Here is a 10,454-nt window from a genome sequence, read left to right on the forward strand (position 1 = left end):
AACTATGTAAAGTGAACCAAAAGCTTCGGATTTAGGGCCAGTTCACACCATAGAAACGCAATCTAGGTGCGTTCCAGATGCTTTTTTAAATGCTCGTTTTTGATGCATTCAGTGCGTTTTTTTTCCCCCCTCTTTTTTCTTAACCCTAAATAAGGACATGTGTGTTCCCATGTGTTTTTGGTGTGTTTCCCCCCTCTTTTTTTCTTACCTTAAATAAGGATATGTGTGTTTTTGATGCGTTCCAGTGCATTCCCCCCCCCCCCTCTTTTTTCTTAACCTTAAATAAGGACATGTGTGTTCTAGTGTATTTCTGGTGCGTTTTTTGGTGCATTTAGGCGTGGTCCAGTGCAGAAAAAATGCAGCATGTTCTACTTTTTTATTTTCTGGAACCACAAGCACTGGTGTGAACTATGCCATTGAAAACCATATAAACCTACTTTCCTTGCTTTTTTTTGATGCAGGAAAAAAAATACACTGGCCTCCATGTGGTGTGAACTGGCCCTTAAACTAATTAAGATGAGAGAACCTGGAGGCAGGAAAGGTCTTCTTTTGCAGGCAGTAACTCCTTTCCTTTTTTTTTTTTTTTTTTATTGTTTATTTAATTTTTTTTTTAACTAGACAGGGTCGCTTTAAAATGTTCACCTTTTACTAACCCTGAACCCCCAGCACTGCAGAAACATACAGAAGACGCGCCTTCTCTCCTCCTCCTAAGGAAGTGACAGCGACTTCCAAGGCGGAGTCAGGAGGGAGAGGAGGGGCGTGTCTTGCATGTGTTGTCTGCTCAGGCTGCCCATTCGTGTCGGCGCAGGCAGCGCCCTCACATCGCCCACTTTTTATGAATACACTACGGTGCTATGAGTGATGAAACTTCGTTATGAGTGGCTGGAGGAAGCCGGAGGATGGGGCCGTAAACAAACAAGTATCTGACTGTTCCTGAAGTTTACTGACGGATGATTTATTGTCCTGTGTTAAAACTATACTAATGTTAAAAATAAGGAGGCTTTACTACCAACTTAAAGCTTAATTCTTGGAATTAATCTCCTTAAAAAATAAGTGAGGGCACTCAGAGTTAAGTCCAAGGAGGTGCATCACATCTCCTGGGCTTGTCTCTATTTTTTTTACATCTGACGGTTTTATTGTGAAGGAGCTTACGTAATACAAAGGCTTCTTTGAATGGGCACCAGAGGGGGGAGGCGTGGGCATAGCTGCTCTGTGTGCCTCTTTCTCTCTCTCACAGCCTGAGTGTAGAGCCATAAACCTGTCAGACATAAATAATAGAGATAAGTTCAGGAGGTGTCATGCATCTTCTTGGACTTACCTCATAGTGTGCCTGCACTTTGTTACAAAGGTGGCTAAAATCCTTGAATTCAGCTGTGAAGTGCACTGGGTTCAAAAAGAAAAATACGTTTTTATCCAGGGATGGGGGGGTCTTATTGACGTTCATCACCTCCCCCCATAATAAAGACATTACAGAAAAAAAGTGGAAATGGGAGTTTTGAGGTGCAAAATTACTCAACTTGAAACAAAGTAAAAAAAAATTTAAAAATTTTGTTAAACATTACAAATGTTAAAATCAACATATGAAAATTCATACGTCGAAAAATCCTTTGTACCACAATCTAATTTTCATATGTTGATTTTAACATTTTTTTTTTTTTGAGTAATTTTGCACCTCAAAACTTCCATTTTCCACTTTTTTTTTTCTGGGTTCACTTTATTGATGGGCCCCCAGAATCTGCACATACTTACCTTCCGGTGGATGCTCTAGGAGCAAACCAAGGAAATCATGGAAGCTCCAACTCACAACCTGGAGCTTACACAGGCCTGAGGACCTCCTTCTTCCCACCCCATGGGAGAGCGCTGGGTGCCTGAGCAGCCAATCACTAAGCACCAGTATTGTCACATGGGAGGGAGGAGAATTGGTCACATGCTTCTCATAACTTGGAAGTACTGGGGAAGTTCTTTAGTCCAAGCAGCTGATCAGTGAGTATTGGGGGAGGGGGTAATAAAGAGAACCTGTTGCTTGCATAGAAAAGGCAAAGGTTATAACAAAGCTTCTTCCTCAAAGGTTTTATCACACATACAAATTGTTAACTTTGCCATTTTTGAACTTGCCTTTCCTTATTTTGTGTCCAGGGGGCCTGGGCACACTAGAAAAATCATTTGATTTTAGTGCATTTTATTTAAAAAAAAAAAGCTATTTAGCATTTTTTTAAATGTAATTTGTAATACATTGTGGCCTGTTTTTAATGGACCTCCCTGTATGTTTGCTGGTTTTGTGTGTGATGTTACTGGAAAATAATAAAAAAAAGTAATAAAACTTTCTGTGTACACGTTCCAATCTCTTCTCTTTTCCATACAGATCCTGCCCTGTGTATGGGCATTTATTGTAGCAGATTATCATACTCTTCTTTGTTCATGGCAATTGCTAGGCCCACATTGTCACATGAAGGGGGAGGGGTTTGGCATTACCACACCCTTCATGCTGACAGGAGGCACCCTTCCCCGCCGCTGCACCCTTCACGCTGACAGGAGGCACCCTTACCGTCCGCTGTGCCCGTCACGCTGACAGGAGGCACCCTTACCGTCCGCTGTGCCCGTCACGCTGACAGGAGGCACCCTTACCGTCCGCTGTGCCCATCACGCTAACAAGGGGCACCCTCCCCGGACACTGCCCTCATCACGCTGACAGGAGGCACCCTTATTGGCCGCTGTGTCCGTCACGCTGACGGGAAGTACCCTTACCGGCCGCTGCGCCCATCGCGCTGACAAGGGGCACCCTCCCGGGGCACTGCCCTCATCACGCAGACAGGAGGCACCCTCCCCGGCCGATGCGCCCGTCACGTGGACAGGAGGCCCCCCTCCCCGGCTGCTTCACCCGTCAAGCCATCAGGAGGCCTATTCCCTGGCTGCTGCTGCGCCCATCACTCCAACAGGAGCCACTCTCGCCGGCACTGTGCCCGTCACACTGACAGGAAGCACCCCCCTATGTGTTTCATGCTGAAAAGGGCTTATGCTTAAGCGCTATTCACTGTGTGAATGGTTTTCGCTGTGATGTTTTTATTACTTTTTTGAAGTGCTACAATAAAGATTGGGAAGTGTTCTACCTGAGCGTACCCCTATCCAGTTATTTCAGGGGCAAGCACCTTTGATGTAGGGGTGGTATGGGGACAGACCTGGAGCACTGCTCCATTTTTGTTGGTCTCAAAGTGGTTGTAACCCTAAATGATCCTGTCCCTTTGAAGCTTGATATATAATGCAGCATTTTTGCAGCGTCATTTGCCCCATTCCATGTTCTACAATACCTGGTTGATCCTGCCTGTTCCATGTGTTTTCCCCATGTGAACTGACCACGCTAATCATGGATCCTGATCCTTTATAGTGTAGTCACTTCATGTCCCTCTGTCATCCTGCTGTGTTTTCAGCGTCTCTGCATATCCCCCTCCCAACAAATACTGTACCTGCTGCCTTTTAAAAAAGGACATTTACCTGTCCAGGGATCTAGAGCTTTCCCTACCCGGGCTGGTTCATTTCTACCATAACCATACTACCCCCACCCCATCCCATAATGATGCACAGTGTGCATTTCTCACTATAAACAACAACATCAAAAAAAGCAAACTGAACATGAAAATGACTTTTATTAACTATCCCAGTTAGTTTCCATTACATAAGAATTTGTTCCTCTGTGTGAGGTTGAGGTTTTTATTCACACATCCAGATTCTCTTTATCAGCAGCCAATGGGGGGGAATCACATTCAGAGAGGGACCTCCTTATCCTCACATGTTAGAACACAAACAATAAAAGTTCTGCAACAGCTTTCCACAAGGAAAAGAAATGTTTTCTCAGCTTCAGGTGATGTTGGTTTGCATTCTTTAGACACTTCTATGACTTTTTCCTTCAGCTTCCTCCTCTCCTGTGCTTCTTAGCCATGTCTGTCTATCTTCCTGTTTCTTGCTTTAGCCATTTTAGTGTTTTTGTTTTTTTTTTTTTAATAACCATTATGGAATATCATTTTTTAGCAACCACTGGGAAGTTAAACGGTCAATTGCACTTTTTTTTTTCCCCCCAGTGGGCTTCTACTATTAAATGCTAATTAACTTGTTGGACTAGTTTGCATTTAAAAAGAAAGTGAGATTGGCAGGAAAGGGAGGGAAGCAGGCAAGTGAAGCTAGGCTAGGACACAGATCTGCTGTCTGGATACAGCAGAAAGATCAGAGCCCTTACAAGTGACGTCATATCCCAGGTTAATGGCAGTAAATAGCAAAATATGTACGAATAAACAAATATGGAAACTGCAGGGGGGGCAAAATAGTAAATATTGTAGGACCTGTACAAGCCAAGGAATTCAATTCTAAATTTTATATAAGAGCTGCAATGTTTACCTATCCTGGAGAAAATTCTGCGCCTAGCTCTCTTCAGAGCTGGTCATGTGACCAGAGGCTAGGTTTTTGGTCACGTGACAGAAGCCTAGGTTTTTGGTCACGTGACCGAAGCCTATGTTTTTGGTCACGTGACCGAAGCCTATGTTTTTGGTCACGTGACCAGAGGCTAGGTTTTTGGTCATGTGACCAAAGCCTAGGTTTTTGGTCATGTGACCAGGGGCTAGGTTTTTGGTCATGTGACCCGGGGCTAGGTTTTTGGTCATGTGGCCTCTGCTGACAAGGAGGAACAGTCGATCTAAACTATGAGCCTCTGCTTCATAAGGCCTTTGCTTCCAGTCACATGCTCCAGCACTGTAGGGAGTTCAGAGCACCATTTTCTCCAGGCAAAGTAAGAATTCCAGCCCCCTCTATTGCTCTATCTCAGGAATACATAGCTTTAAACCTGAAAAAGTAGAGTTTTGCTTTAAGATGGCAGGAGAAACAATGAATTAAAGTGAACCTGTCAGAAGGACTGTTACCTGGTGCAGCCGAGGCTCTAGAGGTGTGCGCTGCCCTGGAACTAGCATCTGACTATGCCAGCGTCCACACCCTTATCTGTACCAAGTCACAGCTGTACTCACAGGTACTCTTTAAGGAATTTTCATGCTAGTGGGTTAAATGAGGCCTCCGCACACTTAGTAAGGATTAAGGATTTAGGATCCTTCCCCCAGCAGTTTTAGGAGGCCCTTTGGTAGAAATGGCGGACAAGGGGGGCATAGCCGGGTGCGATCAGCTTCTGGTTTCTCACTTCTCCTGCCTTGCGATTGGAATGCTCCTCTCTTCAGTCTTGGCCGTTTCTACGACCGGCGCTTGGATGGAGAGCAGTCCGTCGGCGGCCAGTGCCGAAGTGATGGAGGCCGGATTCACCGTTGCGGGTAACTTGTATTTGCGGTGGAACTCGCGGGAGATGAAGCCGTGTTCATCCTGGAAAATACAGAAAATTATTTGTGTCTGATATGATACTCCTCTGTGGAGTTCCAAACTTGGATCCCCGGGGGGGGGGGGGGGGGGGGGGGGGACTAGACATGTGTAATTCGTTTTGGTCCGAATGTAAATTCAGACGAAGTTTTGGTTATTCGGAGTTTTCAATCTCCGTATGAAATGGTAACGAATTTCATTAAAATGTGTTTTGTTTCATTTATTCGTTTTCTAACGAATACCAAGTTTTTAGTACAATTAGAATTCGGATCGGTCGAAAAGTAATTGACCGATTTGAATTCTTTGTGAAGAAATAGCCTGCCGCCCGCGTCCTTAACTACCATGACAGATGAATATAAAGATAAAGAATGCCGGCAATAGAAAAATGTTAAAAAAAAACAGAGTAGGGTGTTGTGTCCCCCCCCCCCCCCCCCCCCCCCACCCAGTCCATAAAAGGCCCTTCTGGTCTGGTATGCATTTTTAGGAGAACCCCATAAAATGAAAAAACAAAAATGGTGTGGGGTCCCTCCCAAAAACCATACCAGATCCTTATCCGAGCATGCAGCCTGGCAGGTCAGGAAAGATGGGGGGGGAGACTGAGCGCGCCCCCCCCTTCTGAACCATACCAGGCCACATGCCTTCAATATGGGGGGATGGGTGCTTTGGGGCAAGGGGAGCTCCGCGCTCTCCACCCCAAAGCACCTTGTCCCCATTCGCCAAAAAAAAGTGTCAAAAGGTAAGAAACTGTTTTTGACAAATCCTTTATTAAAAGAAAAAAAAAAATTGTGTTCCTCAATAAATATCAATCGTCCATCAGGACGCCCGCCGACCTGAAAAATGGCAAAAAACGCTTTGCTTCCTAAGAGGCTACCCGCTGTATTGCCCTCTCATCAGCTTTGACAGCTCTTATATAGGCAAGGGGCGGGGTCACCCGGCTACGTCACCAGGTGGCACCGCCCCCTTCTGGCAGGCATTCTTTATCTTTATATTCATATGCCAATGGGGAAACAGATGACGACTCATCGTTGTTAAGGACGCCGGCGGCCGGCTTCCCGGCCCGCTGCTTAACAACCAGCTATTTTTTTCACACAGAATTCGAATCGGTCGATCGTGTTTCGACCGATCCGAATTCTAATCATTCTGGAAAGTTGGAATTTGTTAGAAAATTAATGAATGACACAAATTTGAACTAAAACGAAACAAAACAAATTCCATAACGAAACTAAATTAGTGACATAACGGATCTATCTGAAACGACACACATTTTTCCATTCTGCACATGTCTACAGGGGACCTCTAGGGTTCACCTACAGCAGAGCTAAACTAGGCAATACACAAACCCAAGCCACACTACCCCAGGTGACAGAACAGCAACCAGCTGCAAATGATCAGCCTTCAAGGATTCTTCTCAATGAACATACAGAGGTCCAGGCCAAGGAGATGTCCTTCACCACAGATGTAACACCACCCCTGAGGGCTTAGTCCTATGACTTTGCCATTATAGCAGATGAAACGTGTTAGTGCTACCACCAGATGTAACCCCACCCCTGAGGAGCTTATCCCCCCCCCCCCCCCCGAGACTCCAAGGACTAAACCCATAAAGCAGGCAAGACATGTCAGTGGTGGCGTTACATCACGGACATGTTTCACCCGCTATATGGGCTCGGTCCCTTAGACTCCTATGACTAAGCCCCTATAGCAATCGAAATGTGTCAATGGTGGAGCTACCACCATATGTAACCCCACCCCTGAGAGGCTTATTCCCCCCAGACTCCTATCACTAAGCCTGTATAGCAGGCGAAATGTGACAGTGGTGGCGTTACATCACTCGCATGTTTCGCCTGCTTTACAGGCTTAATAACTTATACTCTATGACTGAGGCACATGTAACTTATCTCTAGTCTCTGACAGTCACCTGTGGCATATCTTCCGACTGACCACAGCTGTAGTATGTCTGCATTCTCTGACCATCTCCTGGATGTTTTTACAGTGCTTTACAGGCTTAATAACTTATACTCTATGACTGAGCCTGTATAGCAGGCAAAACATGTCAGCGGTGGCGCCCGCTATACAGGCTTAGTTATAGGAGCCCCCTCAGGAAAACATGGGGGTTACAAATTTTGCTTAGTCATAGGAGTAAAGGGGGGGGCGAAACATGTCAGTGATGTAAACTCCATCGCTAACAGGTTTTGCCTGCCACGCATAGGAGTCTAGGGGACTAAGTCCCTCAGGGGTGGGGTCACATCTGGCAGGGAAGGACACATCTGAGTGACCTTCTCTGGTGTTGATAATGTTTGTCGGTGTTCAAGATCAGAACAGAGCAGTATGGACCAGAGTATGTTCAGAGCTAGACTAAGGGGGGTTGGCCAAGCTGAAACTTTTTAGCCAATGACTTGCTCTTATGAGTGTTGTAAAAAAAATATTCCAGTTACCGGTCGCTCCTCGTGCTTGGCGTGCACCTCCACATTGTCTCCAACAACTTTGACCGTCAGCTCTTCGGGGGAGAAATGTTTGACATCCAGCAGTACAGAGAACTGGTCTTTGTCCAGCTTCACCTATGTGGATACAAAGGACATTGGCCATGATTTGCACAGGTCTGACTCTTCTAACCCGCCCATTCTATTTCCTCTTATCTGTTTTATTTCTATGGTCTTTTCTAATGGATCATGCCAACAGAAATATCAAACACTAATATGGGAGCTGTCAAGTGGCCGTAAGGGTCAGCGATCTCTAACAGCCGCATGTAACGTATCTCTAGTCTCTGACAGTCACCTGTGGCATATCTTCCGACTGACCACAGCTGTAGTATGTCTGCATTCTCTGACCATCTCCTGGATGTTTTTTCACAGTTTGTGGCCTGTAGTGTGTCACCTTCCCCCTTTGAATAGACAAAATATGGCCTGGGGACACAGCAAGGAGATAGTTGTAATAAAATAAGCCCAATTGGGAACAGTAATAAGAACTCCCGGCAAGTGTCTGGACCGGCAATAACCCCCGGCAAGTGTCTGGGCCAGCAATAACCCCCGGCAAGTGTCTGGACCAGCAATAACCCCCCCGGCAAGTGTCTGGACCAGCAATAACCCCCCCGGCAAGTGTCTGGACCAGCAATAACCCCCCGGCAAGTGTCTGGACCAGCAATAACCCCCCGGCAAGTGTCTGGACCAGCAATAACCCCCCGGCAAGTGTCTGGACCAGCAATAACCCCCCGGCAAGTGTCTGGACCAGCAATAACCCCCGGCAAGTGTCTGGACCAGCAATAACCCCGGCAAGTGTCTGGACCAGCAATAACCCCCGGCAAGTGTCTGGACCAGCAATAACCCCCCGGCAAGTGTCTGGACCAGCAATAACCCCCCGGCAAGTGTCTGGGCCAGCAATAACCCCCCGGCAAGTGTCTGGGCCAGCAATAACCCCCCGGCAAGTGTCTGGGCCAGCAATAACCCCCTGGCAAGTGTCTGGGCCAGCAATAACCCCCCGGCAAGTGTCTGGGCCAGCAATAACCCCCCGACAAGTGTCAAGGCCAGCAAAAACCCCCGACAAGTGTCTGGGACAGCACTAACCCCTAGCAAGTGTCTGGGACAGCAATAACCCCCGGCAAGTGTAAGAGCCAGCAATAATATGCAGTATACACTATGCTGTCAGAAGTATTGGACGCCTGCCTTTACACGCACATGAACATTAATGACATCCCAGTCTTAGTCCGTAGGGTTCAATATTGAGTTGGCCCAACCTTTGCAGCTATAACAGCTTCAACTCTTCTGGGAAGGCCATCCACAAGGTTTAGGAGGGTGTCTATGGGAATGTTTGACCATTCTTCCAGAAGAGCATTTGTGAGGTCAGGCACTGATGTTGGATGAGAAGGACTGGCTCGCAGTCTCCACTCTAATTCATCCCAAAGGTGTTCTATCGGGTTGAAGTCAGGACTCTGTGTAGGCCAGTCAAGTTCCTCCACCCCAAACTCGCTCATCCATGTCTTTATGGACCTTGCTTTGTGCACTGGTACAAATCATTTGGTGGAGGGGGGATTATGGTGGGGGGTTGTTTTGTCAAGGGTTGGGTTTGGCTCCTTAGTTCCAGTGAAGGGAACTCTTAAGGTGTCAGCATACCAAGACATTTTGGACAATTTCATGTTCCCAACTTTGTGGGAACAGTTTGGGGATGACCCCTTCATGTTCCAACATGACTGCCCACCAGTGTACAAAGCAAGGTCCAAAAAGACGGGGATGAGCGAGCTTGGGGTGGAGGAACTTGACTGGCCTGCAGAGTCCTGACTTCAACCTGATAGAACACCTTTGGGATGAATTAGAGTGGAGACTGTGAGCCAAGCCTTCTCATCCAACATCAGTCCCTCACCCTCACTCCCCCCCCCCTCCATACCTCGGACAGTCCGGTCTCTGGCTGGGGAATGCTGGGTACACGCATGTAATACGGATTCATGCCCAGGGGCATCTGGGAGAACAGCTCCGACTCCAGGATGCCTTCTCCGAACCTCTGGCCCAGGATACGGCTGGGAAGGAGCGGCGGGGCCAGGACCGGGCGCCTCATCCAGGGGTGGTGAATTGTAATATCCATGCTGCTTGGAGGATGTGGGCACAGACTGTGCTAGGAATCTCAGAGCTCATCGCTTTATATACAGAGCGCCCCCCCCCCCATAGACAGAATTCTCTAGAATTGGCTGCAGCTCTGACACTTCTGGGGGGGGGGGGGGTGGACGCCATCCAGATCTGTACAGTAAAAATAGACGCACTGACAATGACTGAGCAATTCAGAGATCGCAGAGTACAAACTATTCCTGCCTTGGGGAGGGGGAACACTAAAAGCACATTAAAGATTCTTTTCAGTCTCCTACAGACTCTTCTCCTGGCTCACTCTGATTTCACTGCACACTGTGAGCTTCTCACAATATACAGCAAATCAGAACCCCCCTCATTTCCTGGCTGGAGGACGTCCAGCATTGTCTAGCTCTTTCCTCCCCAATCTGGCTGGCCCTGGTCCCACCCCTTTCATTGGATTTCAGTTCTTTCAATGCTGGAGGGAGAACATCACAGGTAGGTGTTACATGCAAATGCAGCCAGCCTAGGAATGCCCACTCCTCCAGACTGACACTCCCCCAT

The 10,454-nt window shown here is 47.2% G+C and overlaps 1 protein-coding gene across 1 annotated transcript; it reads right to left on the reverse strand.

Annotated features, from left to right (window-relative positions):
• Positions 1-3,622: 3,622 nt before the first annotated feature.
• Positions 3,623-9,966, reverse strand: HSPB6 (heat shock protein family B (small) member 6). Its single transcript, XM_073601613.1, has 3 exons — positions 9,718-9,966; positions 7,776-7,898; positions 3,623-5,349 (listed from the first exon to the last, which is right to left on the reverse strand). The coding sequence occupies exons 1-3, from the start codon at positions 9,910-9,912 to the stop codon at positions 5,170-5,172; spliced, it is 498 nt and encodes a 165-aa protein (XP_073457714.1). The 5' UTR covers positions 9,913-9,966; the 3' UTR covers positions 3,623-5,169.
• Positions 9,967-10,454: the final 488 nt, after the last annotated feature.

This window comes from Aquarana catesbeiana, linkage group LG10, assembly GCF_042186555.1.
Source record: "Aquarana catesbeiana isolate 2022-GZ linkage group LG10, ASM4218655v1, whole genome shotgun sequence".
Lineage (NCBI taxonomy): Eukaryota > Metazoa > Chordata > Amphibia > Anura > Ranidae > Aquarana > Aquarana catesbeiana.